Source organism: Vicugna pacos, chromosome 13 (assembly GCF_048564905.1).
Source record: "Vicugna pacos chromosome 13, VicPac4, whole genome shotgun sequence".
Taxonomy (NCBI): Eukaryota; Metazoa; Chordata; class Mammalia; order Artiodactyla; family Camelidae; genus Vicugna; species Vicugna pacos.
Window position 1 is genome coordinate 36,996,352 of NC_132999.1, and position 26,410 is coordinate 37,022,761.

Consider the following 26,410-nt stretch of genomic DNA (forward strand, 5'->3'; position numbering starts at 1 on the left):
GACTGAAAATTCCAATCCTCTAATCAGGTGGTTGGCTCCCCTAGCAACCAATTCCTATCCTTTTGTTACCTAAGGGCTTTCCAAAAATCCTTATTATCATAACAAAAGATGCTTTTATTGCTCTCAGCCCTTGGGATTGGGAAATTCCAAGGGCTTGTGGGCTTTAGAGCCAGAAACAAGGATGAAGATCAAATACGTTTCTTACTATAAATCACAATATCACAGGGCAAATAAACCTAGTTTTATAATTATTTAAAACCAGTAAGCATATTTTAAATTACCTTTATAGTTGCTACCACTATAACACTCAAATTTCATTATATTATTTATAGCTGGTATCATTTTTACATAGTCAAGTTAGGATCAGATTAATTCACCACTGATTCCAAGCCTGTTGGCTTCCCAGTCAACAAATATGCACGAGGTGTTAGATGCATTATAAGATGTCTTGATCTCAGTGGTCCCAGGAAAATATTTATTGTTTGTGTTAACCAAAGGTTTTAGAGTCAGATATACATGGGTTCAAATATCAACTCTAATACTTAAGGTAGCTATTAGATAATTCATTTAACCTTGTCATGACTCAGTTTCTTTGAAATGGGAATAATAATACTCACAACTTGTAATTGCTGTGAGGATTAGAGATTATGCATGTAAAATGCCTGGCAAAGTACCTATTAGTAAGCAACAAGTGGTAGTAATAGTTAATAGCAGTAGAAATAGCAATAACAGTAGAAGTAATATTACTATTATAACTATTAAATAATAATATTCTTTAACGATTATTTAATATAAATTATATTAATGTTTAATGTTATATTATTAAATACTACTATGTCTGCTAAAAGGACTCACCATTTTCTTTCAGCTTCATCAAATTTTCTTTCAATTTCTCGATTTCTAGTTGAGACTTCTCAAGTGCAGAATCTAAAAGAAAAAAGGAACAAAATATTTGTATAAGGAGCAAATGGTCAGTGTAATAATTGAATTCGAATGACTTTCCTTCTCTTTGGAACACTTTCTTTCTGATAGCTGTCATAAATGTCACCTCCTCCAGGAAGCTTTTCCAGATTTCCCTCTACCTTTGCCTACTATACCTTATTTTTACCCCTATCCTTGATATCATCTGATCCTGTAATCCTTCCCTGTTTCCCTAACCAGATTCTATTGCTAAAGAGTTTGGACCACTATGAACAACAGGAGCAGCTGAAAGTATTTTAAGCATGGTTCTACCAGTTTAGTAAAAGGAAATTACACCCAGAAATACTTAAAATTAATTCTGCAATTAATAATACTTAAAACTTTGCTAGTAGTTGCTAGAAATATCAAAATAGCAATATTTCAGGAAGTAGCTTTTGGTACCATTCAAGAATTGTATGAGGATAGCAGAACGGCATAGGGAAAGAATATGGGGCACTGGAATCTATTGGACTTGGGTTCTCTAATCCAGGTTTTATCACTTTGCCTTCTGTGGTCTACTCATCACCAGAGATATGGCTGGTAGGCCTCCTATAATGGAAGAATGAGGAATCTCCCAGAAGCAAGAAACTAACACGAATCTTATAACTTTTTTAATGGACACACTAGGGATTGAATCCAGGACTTCGTGCATGCTAAGCATGCACTGAGACTAACATGAATCTTCTAAGAGATCATTTCTAATCACATAGAAAAGGTGCGTGAGGCAAAGCCCAGGGGAAATAAAGCATGAGCTTCCAGGAGTCAGTTTGTTGAAAGAAGTAGGCTAATACTTGGTAAACACTACTGCGTAACAACACATACACCTAGAAATAAATTCTGGCCATAAATTGATGATTTGGGAAGTAACACAAAAGGCACACACTGATACTACATATGTTATTTTAAAAGGACTTGCTAACTCAGCTTCCCAGTGGTCCTCCAGGATACTCACTGTGCAGTTTTCAGTTAATAGTTTAGGAGCCACCAGACCAACCAAATGCTGATGGAACAGGGTGCTATTTGACTGTTCCGTTGTAGCCAAATGTAACTACAAGTAATGGGTGTCCCGCTTTTTCCTGTCTCTTTCTGTATTGCAGGTAGTATTCTGCTTCTCTTCATACCCACAAGGCCAAATTTCCTTTTTTTCCCCTAATTGGGTTTATTGAGATATAACTGGCATGCAGTAAAATTCATCCTTTTAAGTGTATAATTTGATGACTTTTGACAAATACATACAATTGTGTACCCATTAACCCAATTTTCCATCATTCTGAAAAGTTTATTTGTGTTCAGCTTAAAAATGCATTCTTAACAAAATCTCAATCATCTCTATATCCTTTGTTTTTAATTCCACAATTTGGCAGAATCATTAGTTTTACATATTTAATATTTTTAGATATAATCCTAAAGTACCATGCATACTGCATTTTTTAAAAATCAGTCTAATTTCCTTAATCATTGCAAATTACAAAAATAGAAAGGGGCTAATTTTAAAAATTTAAACTTAGGAGGAGGGTATAGCTCAGTGGTAGAGCACATGCTTAGCATGCATGAGGTCCTGGGTTCAATTTCAAGTACCTCCATTAAAAATTAATTAATTAAAAAAATTTAACTTGCCAACTAAAAATTGGCACTTGCCATCTGCCTTTACAAGGATTGAATCACATTGACACCATCTACCTCTGCTTGGATTAAATCACAAGTCGCTGCCGCCACTGACCTCCATCCCTCCCTGAAAGGAGTTCAGGGTGGCAATCAGGAAGAAGGCACTCTGTGCTCTGGGAAAACTGGCAGAACAGGCCTTCAGATAGTTAGATATTTTCAGAAGATTTTATGAGGTCTAATTCTTGCATCTCCTCATATCTAGAAAAGCACTAAAATCATTAATGGGGACATCTGCTCCCCATGACTAGCAGCAAGTCTCTGCCCAAGTGTGTGTTTGACTGCATGTAACCCGCCTTCACTGAAATCATATATAATACTCAGTTCCCCTCTACCTCTTTGGAGCAGTTACTCAGAGCTATCTGAAATACCGTCTCCTGGGCTATAGTCCTCACTTTGCCCGAAATAAAACTTAACTCACAGCTTTCATGTTGCGTGATTTTATTTCAGTTAACAAACTTTACACTAAAATAAATTATAGATAAAGCAAAGATTGAAAACACAAATAATAAAGCCATAAAAGCACTAAAAGAAACAAAAAATACCAGAGGAAAACATTTTCAATAACCTTGTAGTGATACAGAAAAGGCTTTACATAGGAAAACCCAGAAGCCATAAAGAAAAACTGTTAAACCTTATTTGATAAATATTAGCATTTATATATGGCAAAACCCAACATAACATTTATAACCAACAAAAGGCTCACCCAGAATATATATATAAAAAAAAAAAACTCCTACAAATTAATAAAACATTAAGACACAATCCACAATGAGACTCGGGCAGAAACTTTGAAAATGGTATATCTCAATTAGCAACAACAAACAAATGAGAGGATTTTCAACATCATTAGCCATCAGGGAAATGCAAATTAAAGCCACAGTTAAGGGGGGAGGGTACAGCTCAGTGGCAGAGCACATGCTTAGCATGCACGAGGCCCTGGGTTCAATCCCCAGTACCTCCTCTAAAAAATAAATTAGTAAGCCTAATTACCTACCCCTATCCCCCCAAAAAAGTCACAGTTAAACACTCCTACATACTCAACAGAAAAGGTAAAGTTAATAAGACTGATGATACCAAGTACTGACAAAGAATGTGGTGCAACCAAAATCTCATATACAACTGAGGAGAGCTGAAATTAACACAACTATTTGGAAGACAGTATAGCAGTAATCTACCGAAGTAGAACAAACCCATAATCCTTTGATCTAGTAACTCTACTCTTAGGTATATCATGATCAGAAATGTACAGAAAAGGACAAGAATGTTCACAGCTGCACTATTCATAATAGACACAACTGGAAACAACATAAATGTCTATCCACGGAAGAATGGATAAACAGATAAATTGAGTATGTTTATTCCATGCAATATGACGGTACAAACAGCAAGAGTGAACTACTGCTACATGTAACAACATGAGTGAATCTCACGACCATAAAACTGAATGAAACAAACTTAAATAATGCATACTGCCTGTAGTTAAAACTCAGAAATAGCCTTAAAAGTTAGGATAGTCATTACTTTTGGGGAGGAGACAGAGGGAGAGGAAATGGGGCTTCCAGGGTGTTGGAAATTTCTTGTACTGGGTGGTGTACCCTTAGGAGCTGCGCACTTTTTGGTAAGTATGTTATGCTGTGCTTCAGTAAAAATTTCTGGACACTGTAGAAAGTGAGGCTGTATATCAGAATTTTATGTATTTATCTTAAAAGATTTTTTTCTCAGTGTATTCATGTTCCACCCTGAGTAGGATCATTATATTTAAAACATGGTCAGAAATGTTCTGTAACCACAGCTTACCTAATTTACTCTGTTCTTTCTCCTTCTCTTGTAGTTCATCAGTGAGCCTTTGGACCTCTTCTTGGGCCATCCCTAATCTCTCTGACATTTGTTCCATATCTCTCTCTAGGCAGTTTTGTGATATTTTATCTTTTTCCAGGTCTTCATTATGGGACTGAAATAAAACTATTGTTAGTAGTACAACAAAAAGTAATTACATTCTTATGACATTGCATTACTTCCTTATAAATGTTTGAAAGCCAATAAAGAAGAGTAGCAAACAGAATATTTCATTTATGTGCATTTCTTTTATTAGGTTGAACCATATAAAACTGGTGATATTTGACTATTTTTAACCTATAAACATGCAATTTCACGAGGTTCAAACCTAAGATATCTACAAGATATGGTTATATGATTATTTAAAAAAATAGAAATTTTATCATAAAAATTATCATATGGCAAAAAAAGAGAGAAAATAATCCTCATTTATATGGTAATTAAATAGTTTATAATAACCTTTTACATAAAGTATTTCATTTCATTTCAAGGTATGCAGACAATAAAGGCTCAAATCATGTTTAGAGCTCTTTTTCTACAATTATTTTCAAAGCATTTTAAAGCTAAATAACAAATTCAATCTCAGCTATATTTTGCTTTTGACCCCCAAAATATGTATTAATTTTGTATGAATATAAGTATTACATAAAATTTTATTTAAAAAAACAAATACTATCTACATAACAAAACCACTCTTAGAATATTGGTATAATTTCCTTGCAGTAGTTTTTATTTACATACATTTCTTACAGAGTCATAATCCCAACCTACAAGTTTCTGTCTGGCTTTTTCATTTACTATTATATAGGGAATATTTTTCCACACCATTGTACAGATATTGAAATGATAATTTTTAAAGGCTATATAATGTTCCAGGGGGTGCAGCATAATTTATATAATCATTTCAACATTTTGGTAGTTTCCAATTTTTGCTATTGAAAATAATACTATAATTGATACACAGTTTCATCCATATATATTATCTTGGGTTACTTCTCATTGTTGAATTTTCTGTATGTACTTTATTCACTGGATTCAGTTATCAATAACACTTCCCCAGATCAAAAAATAAATTCCACAAAGAGAATTAATTATATGTAAATAATATGTTATATGTTTTGAAGGACTCCCCAAAAAAGAAGCTCTAAACATATTTGGGAACAAGTATGTACTGTCCCGAAGTGATTCTTCAAAGGACATAACACACAATGATTGTTTAAATTTTGATACATTCAGTAAAAATCAGCTATTGTGCTAAATGAGTGAAATCAGCTGTTCTGTTAAATGGGTGATTGATTTTTCTTCTTCCCAAATGTTTGTGATGTGTTTACAACACTTTTATGCATAATTGATATTTTTTACATCATGAATTTATACATTTTAATATGTTCAAACAAAATACTTCCAAGGTAAAAGCTAACTTGTAATTAGCTGCTATTATTGAGTAAAAGACTGTAAGTTTTTCCTTACCTCACTCTGGTTTTTTTTAGAATGAGGCTTAGTTTCTTGATGTTTCTGATCTCCTCTTTGCAGAGGCTGGTGGATCTGTTCAGATTTCTCCTAAGTAAACATTAAGAGACAAATGAAAATTATACCAATCAGCTCCATGAATAAAAATGTCATTTAAATTAAAAAAAATAACCAAGTAGATGAAGAGGGAGCCCAGGCCAATCCATTTTATGAGGCTAGACCCTGTGTTCTCAGTGAGACAATGTTGCCCCCAAGGAGTGAAAACTGGTCTCTAGGAGGGAAACATCTTACACTTTTCAGTACAAAGTGCAGGTGTCTACAGTACATGAAGACAAGTAGTTTATATCAGTACCATTAAAATTTCATGAGAGAGCAATAGGAAAAATTATCTAAAATGTCTCATTATAGAGGTAATAGTGAAAAAAATGGTGGCTAAGCCTGGCTAGACAGACTTTGATAGTAAAACCTGACAAAGATAATACAAGAAAGAAAAATCACAGGGCAACCTCAGTCATAAACACAGATGGAAAAATTTAAACAAAATTTTATCAAACTGAATATAGTAATATTTGGAGAGGATAATACATCATGATGAAGTTGGATTTATTCCAGGAATGCAAGATAGGTTTAACAGAAAAATGAATCAACAGATTCCCACATTAACAGATAAAAGTTCTAAATTATTTCATCATCTCAATGGCTATAGAGAAAACATTGTATAAATTTAACATTGAATCCTACCAAAAGCTGTTAACAAACTAGTAATAAAAGAGAACCTTCTTACCCTGATAAAGGGTATCATTAAAAAAAAAAAGACCTTCAGCAAACATCATACTTAATAGTGAATTGCTGAATACTTTCTGATACCATTAATAAGACAAGTATGTCTGCTATTCAAGATAATACTAGAGAATCTAGCCAGTAGAGTAAGGTAAGTAAAAGAATTAAAAGGAATAAAAGACTGGAAAGGAAGAAACAAAAAATATCATTATTCTGACATATGACTATACAGGCAGAAATAATTTTAAATCTTCAAATAAATTACTAAAATCAATGAGAAATTTCAGCAACATTGCTCGTATAGTCAATATACAAAAATAATTACACTCTTAACACTGGCAATAGATAATTAGAAAATTAAATTCTTAAAAAAAATAGCATTTTTTTTCAAGATTCTAGTTTTGCAGTGCTAGTTACTATATATGAAATACATAGACAACAAATTTTTTCCATATAGCACAGGGAACTATATTTACTATCTTGTGGTAACCTATAATGAAAAAGAATATGAAAACAAATATATGTATGTATACATATGACTGAAATACTATGCTGTACACCAGAAATTGACATAACACTGTAAAATGACTATACTACAATTAAAAAAATAACATTTACTATTAATAGCATCTAAAAATATGAAGTACCTAACAATAAACATAAAAAAATGTGCAAGAGTTTGTGGGGAAATTATAAATCTTTACTTATATACATTAAAAAATAAATGGAGAGATATCCCACAGATAACATGAATATTTTAAGATAGTTAATTCTTCTTAAACTGATTTACAGAATTCAATGCAACCAAAAATCAAAATCCCAGAAGGCAAAGATTTCTTAAATAAGACAGAAAAACACTAACTAAAAGCAAATAATTGACACAGTGAACTATATTAAAGAACTTCCATTTATTAGACGACAAAATTAAGAATATTAAAGGCAAACCACAGGGCGGGGAAAAAAGTACTTGTGACACACATAATCAACAGAAGACTTGGAACCAGAACATACAGAGAATTCCTATAAATCAGTAAGAAAAAGACAATTCAATTTTTAAATGGACAGAAGACCTGAAGAAACACTAATAAAATAGGAAATCCAAATGACCAATAATCATACTAAATTCATTAGTAATCAGGGAAATGCTAATTAAAACCAACATGAGATATCATTATGCACCCAGTAGTTTGGCAAAAATGTAAAGGTCTGACAACTTCAAGTGCTGATGGGGAGCAAAGGCACCCTCATACACTACTGGCGCCAGGGTAAACTGGTACAACTACTTAAAAAGATAGTTTGATGTTATCTGATAAAGCTGAAGATCTATCTACTCTCTAATTCCCTAAATCCACCCCTATGTATATACTCTACACAAATGCATGCACACATATAAGAATTTTTCATAGCAGCATAATAGCATGATAGATTATAGTATGTTCATAACAGATATAAACTGGAAACATCAAATGGATAGTCTCAACCATATATTCACACAATGGAATGATATATAGCAATGACAAGCTGATTAAAAATAAGAAATACAAACATAATGTTTTACAAAAAAGCAATTCCCAAAGTTGATTCCTTGTATGTAATGTTCAAAAATAGACAAAACTAAACTAGTATGTATACTATTTAGAGATGCACACCTTTGTAGGGAGGAAGGGGGCTGTGATCAGAAAAGAAAGCTTCTAGGGAGTTGGCAATGTTGTATTCCTAATAGGACCAGTGGTTGGGGCTAGATGAGTGTTTGCTCTATAACTATTTGTCAAACTGTATTTTTTAAGTTTTATCACTTTTCTGCATATATATTGTTATATTCCACAATAAAATGTGTTTTTAGAAATCCTGATTATTCCTGGCATTAAATTTCATCCCTTTCTTCTCTGCCCCATCTGACACTAAAGTGGTTAAATAAATTTTGATATACCTGTTCAAAAGAATACATGTTGTCAAAAAGACTAAGGGAAATCTATATATATATTAATACAGGAAGTGAAAACAATATGCACAATGAAATATAATTTGTATTTTAAGTGGACAGAAATTTTCTGGAAGGATAAATAAAAAATTGTTGGCAGTGGTAGCTTAGGAGTATGGAACTGAGTATCTGAGGTGAGACGATAACTCATTTTTTGTTCAGTTTTACACTGCTTGAATCCTTTACCACGTGCCTCTATTAAGTTAGAAAACCAACAAAAAACAAATGTTAAGTAAAATGTAATTAGTATATAGATCAGATCTTGCAAAATTCCTTGGACTTCCAAGTGATCATATGTGGCCTCATTTAGTGGCCCCTCTCTCATTTACTTTATGCACAGGTTAATTCAACATTAGCGTATGTAAAATATAACTATGGAGGCAATGGAATTTTTACAAGTTTCGTTTCATAGTAACAAGATCATCTTTGGAAAACCTTTTTTAAAAAGCTTTTTAAAGGTATAATTAGTATACAATAAACTGCACATATTTACAGTGTACAATTTTTTGTTATATGTGTCCATCCATGAAACCAACACCATAATCAAGATAATGAAAATACGCACCACCTCCCCAAATTTCCTATACTTCCTTTTAATTCATTCCTCACCCGGAATTGTTCCTAGGCAATCACTAATGTTTCTGTTACTATATATTGGTTTCCATTTTCTACTGCTTTATATAAATAGAATCACAGACAATGTACTCTTTTTGGTCTGGCTTATTTCACTCTGATAATTATTTTGAGACTATTTTATCCATTTTGTTATATATTTATTCTTTTTTATTACCAATTAATATTCTATCCTATGGATCTATACATTTACCTGTTGATTAACATTTGAGTGGATTCTAGTTTAGAGCTGGTCCAGTTAAAGTTGCTATAACATGTGTAAGTCTTCATGTGGGCACATGCTTTTATTTCTCTTGGGTACATACCTAGGAGTGGAATGGCAGGGTTATGTTAGGTATGTGTCTAATCTTTAAGGCAATGCTAAACTAGTTTTCAAAGTGGTTGTACATTTTATATTCCCATCAGCAGGACAGAATTCTAGTTGCTTCACACTGTCACCAACACTTGATAGGGTTTTAGTCTCTAATTTTAGCCGTTCCAGTACACTTACAGTGGTATCTCACTGCGACTTTTGTACTTTCCATGAGAAACATCTTCTCATGAGTTTATTAACCATTTGCATATCTTCTTCGGTGCAGTCTCTATCCTTTTGTCCATTTTTAAATTGGTTTGTATGTGTTATTACTATTGAGTTGTAAGAGGTATCTATATATATAGATAAAAAGATTTTGTTGGATATATTTAAAAAAAATATTATCTCCCAGTCTGTGGCCTGCGCTTTTATTTTTGTTAACACTGTCTTCTGAAGAGCAAATGTTCTGAATTTTTATGAAGTCCAATTTTTTTCTTTTATATTTTGTGCTTTACCTGTCTTATAAAAAATCTTGCCAAATCCAAGGTCACTAAAATTTTCTTCTGTAAATTTTATTTCCTATATCATCTATTAACCATTTTGAGTTAATTTTCTGTGTGGTGTAGGATCAGTGTAAGGCCAAAATTACATGTGCTACCTTGACGTCTTCGTACCTCACAGAGCACCAAAAGCCTAACCATGAATCTCCCTGCTCCTGCCAGGCATGCTCCCATCCCACAGGAAAGATTCCCCACCCAGCTAGTTCCTCTATCAGCCAGACCCAGTTCTCAGTCTAATGGATTTCATTGCCCTGCCAAACCAAGGAATTTTTAAAATGAGCCAATTATATCCTCTCATGAGAACCAGGGGGCATCTCATCCTATCATTACTGCAAAGTCTTTCTCTCAGGGCTCCTGTGCGTTCACTCCTTCCTGAGTACAATCCCTTGTGGCTCTGCATGGCAGGCAGTGTCCTCCCTTGGGCTGTGAGCGTGTCTGACGGATAAACTATCTATCACATCTCTGTCTGTCCAACGTTGGGTGTCATGTGTTTGGCTATCTTACTGTATTTAGGGTAGCGAATCCCTCCTTTACCAATGGGGACAGGAACCTCAATAGAGTTGGGGGTTTCGTTTTTGTTTTTTTGGTTTTTGGTTTTTGCATATGTCTCTCCAATTGTCCCAGCATCATTTGTTGAAAAGCTTGTCTTTTCCCCATTAAATTACTGAGGCGCTTTTGCTGAAAATCAGTTGAACATCTATGTGCGGGCCTATTTCTAGACTCTTTATTCGGTTCCACTGATCTATATATCTACCTTTATACCAACACTGCACTTTCTTGACTCCTGCAGCTTTATGGTAAGTCTTGAAAGCAGGAAGTGTGTGTCTCAGCTTTGTTGTTCTTCAAAGTTGTTTTGGCTATTCTAGTTCCTTTGCATTTCCCTATCAATTTTAGAATCAGCTTGTCAATTTCCACCCCAAAAAATGACTCTGCTGATAACTTTATGCTCAGGTAAATTATAACATTAGCTTAAACAAAATATAACCAGGAATGCGACAGAAATTTTATGAGTTACATTTTACAATAACAACAACAACAAAAAACCCTTTGTAGTATCTGTTTTTAATTCTTTCTGTCCATTAGTGGTAAAACTATGGCTTAACAGTGACTGGGTAGACAGCCTTCGGGTCATCCAAGACTTCACCCCCAAAATGTCCGGTTTGTTTTACAGATTCCATCTCCTTCATAACTCTTTAGTTCATCTTCCCTTCTCTTTACACTCTGAGCCTTGTTTTCGGTTCTCATTCTTTAATTAATTATTATTTAATATTCCTTGAAATCCCTGCTTCCAATCTGGCCCCTATCCAACCCATCCCTCCACTGTGGCCAGAGTGATTTTTCTAAAACACAAATCGGGTCATGTTAGTCTCCTCTTAAAATCATTTAGTGACTGCCTAGACCTTTTATAACAAAGTTAGTTGTCTGTACACTTGAAATATTTTTACACCTTTAATATGGTCCAGGAACATTGCTAGGTGCTGAGTCCAAACTCTTTAGCTTAGCATATGAGCCTCACCATGATGTGGTTTCTGAAAATATCTCCAGGCACATTTCTCAGCATTTACTCACATGAACCAGTATGTGTTATACACTGTTTCCTCTGCCAGAAATGCCTTTCCCAGCTTCTTCATCCAGCTAACACCTACTCAGCTTTCAAAATGCTACTCAACATCGTCTCCTCTGGAAGCCTTTCCTACCCATCCTGGCTCAGCCCCTCCCCTGCATTTTCCTAGCCTTCTGTGCCTTCCTTTATCAGACAACTTTCCACACTGAATTACAACCACTAGTTCACTTCTTTCCTTCATCAGCTTGTAAGTTCCTTGCAAGTCCAGATCATGTGTAATTTCACTTTGTTTCTGCATCCATTAGCACAAAGCCTGGCACATGCTAAGCTCTCAATAAATAATAACAGTAACGCTAATTAACATGTGAGGCACTATTCTAGAGCTTTATGTGCATTAAGTTATTTCATTTAAAAAATATTTTTTAAATTTACTTCTTACTGTATTACTTATTTTATTTTGGTGGGGTGCGGGAGGTAATTAGGTTTATTTTTAGACATGGAACTGGGGATTGAACCCAGGACCTTGTGTATGCTAAGCATGTGCTCTACCACTTGAGCTATACCCTCTCTCCAGTTATTTCATTTTCATGATCATCTTGTAGATGAGCTGCTCCCAGATTTTACAGATGAGGAAGTTGAGGCTTGTGAAAGTTACCTAACTTGTTCAAGGACATACTGCTAACAAGTGGCAGAGGAGGTCTATTCAAACCCAAAGCCCATATTCTTAAGTGCTATCAGAACTGGCTTCCTGGTATTTTAGTGTATGAATGATTTAATGAACAAATGCATTTTACAGCTGGCCTGTCTCTTATTCAATTACCCAGCTAATTTTGGAATACCTGGGAAAATTCTTTCTGTAGGTTACTGCTTGTACGTCTTTGTGACTCGGGCTTGGGGTCCCCAAGTTCCAGTTTCCTCAAGACTGTACTTCTTTCCATGAGTGAGTGTGCAATCTGTTCATGGGGGCTGCTCAGAGCTACTTCAGACAAGCCTTCTTGATACAACATTTCTTCAACCTCCTTTATTTGCACTTCTGGTTGGAAGAAATAACAGAAACAAAACTGTTAAAAGAAATGGAGGCAAATAACTAAAAAGTAGTGGGAAAAAGTTCTCAAAGGTGGTAGATACTACTTACATAAGTTTCAAATGTGTTCATGAATAACTTAAAAATTTGTTACTGTTCTACTGAGTGCTTACTATGTGGTAGGTATTGTACTAAGCACCTAAGATAAATTTATCTTATTTAATCATTAAAACACTCCAGTGAGGTGGGAACCATGATTATCCCTTTTAAGAGATGAGAGCTCAGGCATCTAGAAGCCAAAACACTTGTCCACAGTCACTCAGTTAATCCTGCCAAGATTCTTGATGATTTCAACATTCAGGCAGGTGATTATTTTAGTGCCCTGGCTTTTCAGTTCCTTCAGCAGCTAACTTCCAAAGATCTAGTCCTCTACCATCACGGCCACCCACTCCATAGTAATTCCCTAGGCCTTGTCATTGGCCTCTGTAGTCTCTGTAGCCTCTCCCTAGTCTCAGTTCCAAACATCCTAGTCTCCAATCATCCCTTCTCATGGACTTCTAGTAGCTCCATTTCAGCAATTTTTGACCATTCTGGAAACTATAATCCATTGACTTTAAGCCCTTAGCAACATTCCTTACCCGACTCCTGTTCTCATTGACTTTCTTACCCAGCTTAGATTCTAGGGTCCACCATCATAGTCACTCCTTTGAGAACATTCACAACTCTCTTGCCCCTCTTTCCTTCCATTCTACTTGGTGACAAAACTCCAATCCGTTTAAACCCAACTCTTCACCGCCGTATCCCAGAAGCCGAATGTGGCTAGAGAAAACTGCACAGGCAGTGCTGATCCATTTCATTTCACATCCACGACTACTAACCTCAGGTGAGCCCTCCCTGCTGCCCACAACCCTCCTACATTCCCCTGGTTGTCCTTCTCTCTCATTCGCTAGAGACCTAGACCGCTATTTCACTCCTTTCTCTCCTCAAATCTCCAACACCTCCTTCCCCATCCTCACTCTCAGCTGAGTGCCCTGCTTCTTATTCCACAGAGAAAAGAGAGGCATTCCAAAGAGACGAGAGCTCCCGCAAGCTCCCCTTTCCAAATCTGCCAGCTCCCCCACACTCCTCCCTCTTGTGAGATGTAAGGGACTCTCCTTGATCCTAAGGCCAGCCGCACCCTCGTGCACTGGCTCCCATTGCCTCTTCTCTCAAACACAGAGCTCTTGCAGTTGACTCTTATCTCTACTGCCTCGTGGAGCATTCTTCCCAATTAAGCATTATAATCATCCCATTAAAAACATGTGATGAAAACAACAAAGAACTTTCCTTCAGCCTCATGTCCCCCCCACCACCCCGCCCCAGGTCCTCCACCATTACTTCATTTCCCTCTGCAGCATAACTCCAGGAAAGGATCAGCCACAGCCATGTCCCCTCCTCCTCTCCTACCACTCTTCCCTGAAGTCACTCCAATCAGGCGTTCATTTCCACCACTCCATAGAAACAGCTCTCCTCAAGGTCAGTAAGATCCTCCATGAGATCCAACCCAATGGTCAATTACTGGTCCTCTTTCCACATAGCCTATCAATGGTATCTGACCCAATGGTGCCCTTCCTTTTCTTAAAACACTTTCATCATTTCTCTTCTGGGACACCACACCATGCTAGGCTTCCTCCTACCTTGCATGCCTTTTGCTTCTCAGGCTCTTTTGCTGATTTCTGGTCTTTCCAACCTCTATTCACTGGAATGCCTCAGGGCCCGGCTCTGAATCTTCTTCTTTTCATTCCCTAGGTTATCTCCTATAGTCTCAAGGCTCTGAGTATTAGCTATATGCTGAGGACTCTCAAATTTACATCCCTAGTTCACACTGCAGTCCAAACACAGACACAGTTGCCTCCTGGACATTTCCACTTGTATGTCTAATATACACATCAAAATGCAGATGTCCAAAAGCAAACTCTATTATCTTTCCCAAATGGGACCTCCCACAGTCCCCTCAATCTGAGTAGTGAGGAACACAAATATTCCAACTGCTCAAACCAAAAAGCTTTGGGTCACTAGTGACTTCTTTCCTTTTTCTCCCACCCAACATTAAATCCATTATCAAATCACATTAGCACCACTTTCAAGAGACATCCTTTAATTATATAAGCAATTCTGATGTGATCAACATATGTGTTCCGAAAACAAACAAGCAAACTTGTATTTTGCAAAATTGCTCACTAAACATAATAGAGCTTATGGAAAAAAGGTTGGTATAGAGCACTCAAAACCTTTGCAATTGTATAATTATAGTGCTATAAAAACACTGACAATCCTAATAATTACACTGGTACATTTAAAGAGATATGTCAAATTCCTAAAAAAAAATAAAGGAATAGTATAGTAAATATAGAATTCTATCTTCTTTTAAAAACCCAGGTTCACTGCAAAGGTGAGCTAAAAAAGGAGCTGAGTCTGCAGAGTTGGAAACAAAGGCAAAATGCACAAAGATTAGGAATATCTTTGCAATAAGCACTTCCGAGGCAAAACTTGTGGCCAAACAGCCGAGAAGAACGTGGAGTGAATGGGCTTTATCTACAAACTCCAAGGCTTGCTGGTAAGCCCAACTCACTAACATGCTGGGGAAATTATACATGAACTTCACATTATAATGACCTCACTCCCCTTATTTTCCAATCCTTCATGAGCTAATTTACATTGGCAGCAGGACATAGAGCAGCCTCTGTTTCTTACAATATAGCAGATTGGAGCCCTGAACAACCCTCCTGCAGAGAATAACTAAAAATGCCAGAAAAAAAAATTTTAACTCTTAAAATGCAACCACCATATGAACAAAACTAGAATGAAAACTTTTAAACCAGCAGAAGAAAACCTGATATAACCAATGGAAAACAAAAAAGGGGGAAAAAAATGAAACCAGAGTGCAATACACATGAAATATGGCCTGTGATTTGATCGATTTTCTCTGCACCTGGAGTCCAAACAAGGGGAAAATGTTCATCAACAGATCCTTGTGAAAGGAAGTTCGACAATGAAGAAAGGAAAATGATCCCATATGGAATATCTGAGATGCAAGTAACAATGCTGAGCAAAAGAAAATAAATAAGTGTGATAAATACAAATAACCATTGACCATATCCATCATAATATCTAATTTACGGAGTTAAACAAAATACAATATTCTAAAGGGGTCCTATCTGTAACTTCCCTTGTAGCTTTGGAGCACCTGATAAACACTTCCTGAGTCCTTAATATGCTAGGAACTTTACAAGGCAGGTGCCGTGGAGAACACAGCAACCGCTAAGACTAGGACATGATCTCTGCCCCTGAAGAGCTGTCACAGGTAATTATGACACAGTGTGGGAGTGCTGTAATTGGCATTAAGGAAGATAACCATCCTGCACTCTCTCATACACATTTCAGAATAGTTCAGAATATATACCTTAAAAAGACAGGTGGAAAATACATCTAAAACATTACAAGTTTTTTCTTTTGAAGTAGAGGACAGGTAGTACATTTTTTCCTTTCTTCTACTTTTACACATTCCCCAGATTTTCTGTAATTGTCACATGCTAATTTTTTGAATTAGGGAAAAATTTAAATGCACATTTTTACAAAAGGAAGAATTACCCTGCTTGAGTTGGAGTTCTTTAAACTGACATCTAAGCTGTCTGTTTTCCTTTCCATAACCATGAGAAAACGCTTCTCTTTCCTCTGGTAAGTTACAGACATGGTTTACATAGTTTTCCACCTAGAAAGAAAATAATACATTTTCTTACAAGTCTAATTAAGCGAAAGAGACATTAAGAGATTATCATATTTTAGGGGGTTGGGGGCATAGCTCAGGGGTAGAGCTATGGGTTCAATCCCCAGTGCTTCTGTTAATGGGGGGAAAAAAGAGATCACCATACTAACAATGCTTATAATTAAGAAGTGAACAGAAAACTCAGCTTTGTTTAAGTGTGAGTCTCTCTCCCTAAGCTTCCTTCCAGCTGTCTTATGTTATCAGACGCTGTTACCCACAGACAGCAGGACACATCACCACAAATTTCTGGTCACAGTCTCTGTGACGGTCACAATCTCTAATATTTTTTTCCATGAACAAATCAGGTTTCAAATCAAGTCTCCTTATCTATGGTTTAGGAAATATGGTCATGATACTCACAAATAGAGAAATATCTACATAATAACTATTTATACTCTTGGGCAAAAACTCATGATTAAGATGTCTGAAATGTTAGTAGGAGATTGTATTAAAAGAAATTGTTGAGCATTCTTTAAAAATAGTTTCTGGTTAATATGACAGCTTCATGAAAGGTAATTTTAGGTACCTAATAAAATTGAAAGCTAACTAGATGCTCCAGGCACAATGTTAAGGATATCAAATATTTAGTTTTCACTACAACCCAATGACAGTTATCCTCCCACTTCACAGGGAGGAAGCAGGCTGAAAGACTGAGGGACATGCGTTGTGAAGCAAGGCAGAAAAGGGGGAGCTAGACTTCACACTCGGGCAGAGCCAGAGACTGAGCTCCTACTGTATCAAATTGCTTAGAAGTAGTCCACCAAATACACACACACACACACACACACACACACACACACAGGAATATTACTCAGCTATGAAAAAGAATAAAATAATGCCATTTGCAGCAACATGGATGGACCTGGAGACTGTCATACTAAACGAAGTATATAAATAAGAAAGAGAAATAAAAATAAATGATACCACTTATACATGGATTCTAAAAAAGTGATACAAATGACAAAACAGAAATAGACTCACAGACGTGGAAAACAAACTTACGGTTACCAAAGGGGAAAAAGAGCCAAGAAGGATAAATTAGGAGTTTGGGATTAGCAGATAGACATTGCTATATATAAAGTAGATAAACAATAAGGTCCTAATGTATAGCACAGGGAACAATACTCACTATCTTGTAATAACCTATAATGAAAAAGAACCTGAAAAAGAATATATTTATATCTATATAAGTATATACATATATAATATATACATATATATATATATAAAACCAATCACTCTGCTATACACCTGAAACTAACACAACATTGTAAATCAACTATACTTCAATTAAAAAGAGAAGTAGACTACCAGAATAACTGAGCTGCATTTTGCTGAATCGTGCTGAAGCCTTTTTTGGACAGCTCCTCAGAATATGGACAGAAAGCTGACTGGCACAGTAGAAGGAACACAAAACTGCAGACCAACTTTGTAGCTTCCTGGTATGCTTCAGTTTCCGCCTCTTTAAAATAACAGGAACAACAATACCTCTTTCTAATAACAGCTAAGATTTATTGAATACTTGCTAGGTTCCAAGTACATATGTGAAATGTTTTATACACTAATGTGTGTAAACCTCACAAATCCTCTTAAAGAGACTACTGTCATCTCCGTCTTACAGATGAGGAATTTCAAGCTCAAAGAAGTTAAGGAACTTGCTCAAGGTTACACAGGGAGTCAGCACCAAAGGCAACTTTTCACCTTAATTTACCTAATATTAAAGTTCATGCTTTTGTTCTAAAGGAGCTGCATTCGTCTTTAAGAGTTTGGAAATCAGATTGCCCTCTGAGAGTTAAATTTAAAAATCAACATGTTACCTGAGCTGTCAAAACACAGCAGAGCGATTTGCAAGCAACCTGAGTGTATTTATTAACTCATTTAAAGAAAGTAGCTCATATGTCAGCAAGTAGGTTGATCAGTACTGGAAATATCAAAGTGCTAAGAGAGTCAAAAGATGCTATTATCCACTCATCTAAGGGCGAGGTGCCCTGGTTCTAGGCTATAACAGGTCCAGAAATAAGGGCAGGTATAGATAGCTCTATTGTGGAACTCTGGGTATCTTAGCTGGTGCTATAAAAAATTAGAATCATTTGTTCATCAAGTAAACATTTAATAAAAATTTGGCTTCCTATAAAGTGTACCTGTAGGGAATGAGTGCAACAGCCACAGGATATGTGTGTCCAGTTCCTCTGGCAATTATATTTTTTATTATCAACTAAAAAGCTGGTGTCTATTTTTCTACCAACTTCTCTGTGAGTTTTGTCAATACAAGGCCACCTTTGAGAAATGGATCCACCCACAGTTCACTGACTAATCAGGTTTCTAAGCCCACTAGCAGGAGAGTCAGCTAGAGGGCTGGTTACTGAGACAAAGATGAGTTTACCAAGATAATGAAAGCCATCTTGAGCAGACCTATTTGGATACTCAAGCAGCCATCTCTGGGCAACATCTTGTACGTGTACTCCGTTGGAAACTGAGATTGTTCGATACAGATTGTTGATCTATTTCATGAAAAAAAAGTGTACATGTGAGTGCTCTGCAAACTACAGAGTGATGTTCAAATAATGGTTTTTAACGTGTTAATTTAATGAAGGACGATGAGCAAAACCACAGATATCTTAAAACTTTACGATATTAGCTCTTACTTCTTTAACGTCTTCCATGTGCTTCACTGAAAGCTTGTCTAGATTTCTGGTAGCAGTCCTCAGCCTGTGTTTGCTGCAAAAAGCACCAGATAAAACAGAGTTGTTCTTCGGTAAAGGCAAGATATTCAAGCTCTTCTTTCTCAAGATGGTGAAGTAAGTCTTCTAATTGAACTTTTCCCTTGATAAAAGAGAAATGCATATGTGTACACATACACACACATATACACCAGAGTGTGCAAGAAATCTGACATGTGTGTATGTTTAGAGTTAGATTCTCTACAAGGTATAGTTCAGTTGTGTTATTAATTAATGGTTATGTTATCCAGTTATAATGAGCACTTACATGAATCAGCTAACAATACAAAAATATTAAAGCTTTGAACAGTTGTATAACATTGTCTAAAATAAGAAATGACATAATATACATAAGGCAAATGTATGGTAGAATGTTTAAAAAAATACAAGCTTTCTGTCTGCCCAGTTCAGAAGTGTGCAATTTAATAATCTGCAAATCTCCCAAAGGTCCCTTACAATGTTACAAACTCCAAAGAAGCTTTTGTCCGCTCTTTGGAATATTTAGAAATAAAAGGACTTCTCTGGAAGCTAGAGATCCCATTACTTCCACACTATCAAGGAATTATTTTACTCACAGAACACATCTTATAATTTTTGTCAACTTCTAAGTCATTCAGCTCTCTTCTAAAACTTCGGATTCAAGCCTGCCATCAATATTGTCTTTAATTTTTTAAAGCTAAAAGTAGTCTTGCTACATAACGGCACTGCATGACATGGTGGGGGAGAAATAAATGTCTGCTGATTGATGAAATGGTATTTGTGTTACTAGCACCACTGACAGCGAATAAGACTTGCTGTTACAATCAAACACAACTTTTAACCAAGTTAATCTGTCCCAGGTTGTAGTGATAAGCGTAATTATTATTGTACTGCAGCTAGTCGACATAACTATATTCAGTTTTGCTTTTTTAACAGTAAAACTATATTTTGATTATTTTTCTCCTTTCTTGCTAAGTTTCCCAGAGTCTCATCCTTTTCACATTAACAGTTTTTGTGGACGACATATAGAATGTTAATTATCATCTGATACACTAAAAGAAAAAAGGACCCCAATCTGAGTCTTTGTATCCCCGTGTGTCCTCCCCATGACTTTTAGCTAAAAATCTTCTTGTGCCCCTCCCCATTCCTACTTCCATCATCTGGTCCCCACTCATAGCCTCCTCCCTACAATGTCTCTGAGCACTATTCAGTTCCTTATGATTTTAGTCCTGGGTATCAGAGAGCCCAGGACACAACACAGGCAACCTATGAGGCCTGTGTGGCAATATAGAAAAAGCTTATGTTATAATAAGAGAAAAAGCAGAATGTAAAAGTATTATTACAACTAGGTAAGAACCAGACACACAAGGAAGAGAATGGTAGCAAATACATGAAAACGTTAAAACACAGTAGTGATAAATGAGATTGTGAATAATCAGAAAATAAATGTTTGAATTATGACATGTCCTATACTGTGGGTTTCTGGCCCCCAGAGAGTTGCAGGGGTGGAGCAGGAGAGTCTTAGGCTGGAGGAAGTTGAAAGGAGAAGGGGGTGGGAGATACTGAGAATAACTTTGGATCCTTGACTTCCGGGAGACTGGGGTATGGGAGGGTAAGTGGGGATACACGAAGAGGGGGCTTGCTGGTCAGGAGGACAGTACAGGCTGCAGGTCAATATCCAAGTACATGACTCATGCAAGCTCCTAGACTGACCAGCCTTCCAGAGCCAGAGATCTTTACTTTGCATTGTACTTAGTTATCCATCCCCGTGGTTACAACTGTGCCCTTGTCATGACCTTAACTACTGTTGAAATCTTGCAATCCTAAACTCTAAATGTCCCACTCTACCACCATCTTCTGTACTTCCTGCTTTTTTGTGTGTGGTAAATATATGAAACTTAAAATTTACCATTTTAATCATTCTTCTAAAAAAATTTTTTTTCTTGGCCAGGGGGGGCAATTCTTTCTTATTTTTAGTGGAGGTACTGGGGATTGAACCCAGGACCTTGTGCACACTAAGCATGTGCTCTACTGCTTGAGCTATACCTTCCCCCCTTAACCATTCTGAAGTGTAGAATTCAGTGGTATTAAGTATATTCACAATACTGTGCAACCATCACCACTATCCATTTTCAGAACTTTTTCATTATCCTAAGCATAAACTCTGTGCCCATTAAGCAATAACTCGCCATCTTCCCCATCCCCTGGTAACCTCCATTCTACTTTCTGTCTCTATAAATCTGCCTACTCTAGGTACCTCATACAGGTGGAATCAAACATTTGTCCTTTTGTTTCTGGCTCATTTCACTTAGCATGATGTCTCCAAGTTTCATTCATTTTATAGCAAGAATCAGAATATCCTTCCTTTTTAAGGCTGAATAACATTCCATTGTATTATTTTTGATTATCCATTCATGTGTTGATGGACATTTGGGCTGTTTCCACCTTTTGACTATTGTGAGTTAAGGATGCTGTGAACACTGGTATATAGGTATCTGAGTCCCTGCTTCTGACTGTTTTGGGTACAATGGAATTACTGGATATATAATTCTATGTTTTCTGAGGAACTGCCATAAAGATATAAGTAATAGCCATAGTGATGGGTGTGAAGTTGCTGCGCTCGTAAACTACATGTACTCTACAGTTGAGACCTCCAGTCCCTCAACCGCTACATCCTCTCTCAAACTACCAGGTATTCTTTGGCTTCACTTATTTCCCCCTGAAGCCTGGACCCAACTGTTGATCATTTCAGTCACTCTCTCGCCAATGGCCTCAGTTATCTTGCTCCTTGTCCCATCTTCCTTGGAAACCCAGCCCAGGAAAAGTTCAACCATTTGACTTTTCTCTACCTACTGCAGTCTGCTGAGTGCTGGTGGAGAAAACCAAGACAAGGAGCCACTGCAGGTTCGTGGTCTGCAGCCTGAGCCAAGCGTCTCAACTTGCATAGGTCATTCTACGCTCTTGGCCAGCTTCTGCTACCATTTCACTCAGCAAATATTCAGAATTTCCACCTCCCCATCAAACTCCAAATTTCACCTCTCCCCTTTGTTCGCAGATGACCATCTCCCGCAGCATGAGTAAAACCAAAGCCATTATAAAACTCTTGTCAGCTTTGTCTGCTACCACCAATATACCACCCTTCATCTTTAGAGATCCTGTCCTCACTCCTTTCCCAGTGGAAGAGCTTTCTATCTTCCTGGCCAAAGCTCATCCCTTTACCTGTGTTCTAGATCCTGTCTCCTATTGCTTCCTCAAGGAAGCTTTTTCTTTGCTGTATGCTCATTATCTCTCCCTCTCCCTCTCTCTCTTAATGTCTTGGCCTTAGGTCAAGATGTCTCTGGTCTTAAAAAAGACATAAAAACAACTCTTTAATCTCACCACATCCCCCTCAAGTTATTGTCCTCTTTCTAATTTGTCTTCTGCATTCTTCAGATCACTGCGTTTTGGCTCCTCTTCTTACTACTGTACTCAAACTCCATCATCAATGACCCTCCAAATGCCAAATCCAACTGGACAAGCTTGTTTTGTTTTCTCTAGATATGATCTCTGTGCAGCACCTGTTCACTCCTTCTCTCTTCTTTGATGTCACTTCCTCCAGTTTTTACTCTTACCTCCCTGGCCTTTCCTTCCCTGTGTTCTTCCTGGGCTCCTCTTCAACAGACCCATCAAGCGCCACCCATCCTAAGAACCCTGCCTTTGGCTCTCTGCCCTTCTCACTATCACGGTGACTAACAGCTCAGGCAGAGGAGTCTGACATCCCTTGGTTCAAACCCTGGTCCCACCACTTTCTACCTAGGTGACTTAGACAAGTCATTGAATTTGTTTAAACTTTGATTTCCCCCAAATAAAATGGATATAATAGCAATGCCTACTTCAGTGGGTTGTTAGGAGGATTAAATAATAATCCATATCCACTAAGCTCCAGATTTCTTTAGAAAAAGTGGCAGGAAACAGAAGTATACTGAAGTTAAAACAAATACAAGTGCCTGTGGCAGAAACTGCCAGTTGTTCAATATGTGTTCTTTCCTTTTTCTGCAGAAATAAGACATCTAATTTTTGCCTGATCACAGGGATGCCTGCCTTCTGTTAGATACAGTCATGTGACTATGTTCTGACCAATGGGATGTAAACAGAGTTGGGTACCACCCAACCTAGGAAGTGTCCTTACAGGAACAGGATGCCCTCCTTCACACTCCTTCCTTTTTACAGGCTGGAATGCAGAGAAGATAGCTTGAAGCTTGGGCAGCCATCCTGGACACCATGAGGTGGAAGCCGCATGCTGTGGATGATATGCTCTCGTAAGAGAAGAAATCTTAGTCGCTGGCAATTTCCAAATGCTGCCCTATCAGTTCTGGGCTGCTTTCTTCTTGATTTTTGTGTGAGAGAGAGAAATTTCTTTTTCAAACTGTTACTATTTTGAGCTTTCTGACCTTCACAGCCAGCCAATCCCACTACCACGGGAAGATTACTAACAGAATAAGATCCAAAGGCATACACTGCAAACTAAATCTAGCCACATATGGATACGTGGAACTGGCCGGCCATTACTAAGCTATCCGGACCCATGAGGTCTTTTGTCTATGGGTGACCCTGTGAATCTGCCCCCCTTACTTGCTTCTCTGTATAGATGGACTTCTCTGCTTGCTCATCAGCAAAGCTGAAAACAGCCATTCAAGTCCTAAGTCTCTGTAATTTTTCACACTAAGTAATTTCTATTGTTTATCTCTGGGTTCAAATTTATGGAAGAGAGGCAATTAATGATTCATTGCTCACCTAACGAATTATGCGCCTCTCTCCAAAGTTAGTTGTATAGTATTCCTTGTTCAGTCAGTTGTGGTGGGAATAGGTTGGAAGCAGGGGGACAAATATGGCCACCAAAGCCTACTCTTTAAGCAAGGACTGGCAGAGAGGTACAGGTGCCAGGGAAGAGGATATAGGCTAGGAGGGGAGTATAAAATGAGTCTACCATTTAAGACCAAGGCATATCCACTGTCTAGCGAACAACTCAGTCTGAACAATCCACTCATCTTCCTCCTACACTTGCTCCTCCTTCTGTATTCCACAGTGAATAAAATCACCATCAACGTAGTTTCCTAAGCCATAAACCTGAAGGTCAGCCTTGGCCCCACCTTATTCATCCCACTCACATGTACAACCAGTCCGTGAATGTGTAGGTTCTTCCTCTTTACTCATTTTTTAAAAATTTTTATTCTTCCCTCTTAATGGGGGCAGTTGGGATTGAACCCAGGACCTTGTGCACACCAAACATGTGCTCCACCACTGAGCAATACCCTCCACCTGCTCTTTGCTCACTTTCTAATTCATCCTCTCCATGTCTGAGGTTGCTATCTTAGTTTAGCCTCTTCTCATTATTTGCCCAATTTAGTGTAATAGCATCTTTAACTGATTTCCCTGCTGCTGGGCTGTCCCCTGCACTCCACAAAGCTCTCAGACTGACCTTTGTGAATGAAAGTCACTTGCTGCTTAATAGTCCCATTGCTTTCAGGTGGACTTCAAACCCTTAGCATGGCACCAGAGCGTCTTCACAACCTGGCTCTTGCCTGTCTCTCTAGCCTCACCTCCTGCCACACTTTGACGTTAGCCCTTCATGCCAGTATGCTGACTCATCCCCATCATGCTGCTTATTCCATGACTGAATATTTGGGTTCCTATGCCTGGAATCCAGGGTCCTTCTGCCAGTTCCACTCTGACATCCCAGAACTAACATTTTTCCAGTGGATTTTTTGAGACCCAATAGCTGAGTCATTTGAATATTCTAAAAAAGCAGATCTTGAGGTAACAAAAATTCATTCTTTGAATTATAAATGCTCTGACATCTAAACTGTGCCTAAAATTGCCCATATAACAAAGTATATAACCATACTATTCTTTAAAAGGAGATACTGAATAAATGCTCATTAAGTATCCTACAAAGCCACTGTCTGGAAAGAAGCACAGGCATCCAGAAACTTATGGATGTCAAGAATGAGGTGGTAAAGCTGTCAAAGCAATGTGTAACAGAGACAAAGAATCTTAAATGGGAGGAGGGCAAGGAGAATGGGTGCAGTCACTTCGACTTCTTACTTCTTCTAGTAGGTGTCCTCCAATTACAGTGCAGGGGCCAGGACCACATGCTCCAGCACATCTCCTGGCTCTGAGCAAAGGATGAGCTTTGAGTCCCATGGTCTTTGAGTGACATAGGGAACAAAGTAAACAGCATGGCCATGAAAACTGAAATATCCAGTCAGGTTATTCACCCTAACCCTTCTTACCTCTTCTCATACAAAGATAATTGAAAACTTACAAATGTCTAGTGGGTAGGGCATAGCTCAGTGGTAGAGCGCATGCTTAGCATGCACAAGATTCTGGGTTCAATCCCCAGTACCTCTGTCAAAATAAACAAACAAACAAACAAACAAATAAACCTAATTACTTCTCCTCCAAAACAAAAAACAAAAAAATTTTTTAAATCCTCATGCTTAATAAAAAAAAAACTTACAGATGTCCTAAGTAAAGTACACATTCTAGTTTCTTTTCAATTCCCAAATGAGAAAAATAACCTTTTTAAAAGTTGAAAACAATGTAGCAATGTTTAAACAGGTAAAATATAAAATCAAGTGAAAAAAACACAAAATGTACACTATAACTATGTAAAAAATATACACACGTAGGCAAGGATTGACACAGAACAGAAAAATGAACTGTTGATATGATAGGAATGGGTTTGTTAACCTCAGCACTGCTGACATGCGAGGCTGGCTGATTCTTTCCTATGGGGGGGATGTTCTGTGCATAGAATGTATGGCAGCATCCCTGGCTTCTACGAACTAGATGCCAGCTCTGTACCCCGAGTTGTGACAACTAAAAATGTCTCCGTCTGTTGCTAAATGTCTCCTGGGAAGCAGTGTCATCCCCCAGGTTTAGAACCACTGGGCTAGTGTGAGAGGACAATTTTTTAAATTTTATGTTAACATTGCTATCATGATGTTTGTTCAAGAAATACATATTGGAAGAGGAAACGAAAAACTCCTTACCATATAGCATCTCACAGCCCCTTTTCTCAAGGGCTAGAATTAATAAATAAAAGTTTCCATTTAATGTGAAAAATTGAAAAAGCCACAGAGCTTGCTTTTCTTTTCCA

The 26,410-nt window shown here is 37.3% G+C and overlaps 1 protein-coding gene across 1 annotated transcript in view; it reads right to left on the reverse strand.

Annotated features, from left to right (window-relative positions):
• CCDC30 (coiled-coil domain containing 30) overlaps positions 1-26,410 on the reverse strand; it is a 104,771-nt gene that overhangs the window by 76,754 nt on the left and 1,607 nt on the right. Inside the window, exons 2-6 of the mRNA XM_072974643.1 lie at positions 16,396-16,516; positions 12,581-12,774; positions 5,932-6,021; positions 4,423-4,576; positions 856-927 (exon numbers count right to left, since the gene is read on the reverse strand). Of these exons, the coding sequence (XP_072830744.1) occupies positions 856-927; positions 4,423-4,576; positions 5,932-6,021; positions 12,581-12,774; positions 16,396-16,516 (631 nt within the window). The remainder of the gene's footprint in view (positions 1-855; positions 928-4,422; positions 4,577-5,931; positions 6,022-12,580; positions 12,775-16,395; positions 16,517-26,410) is intronic.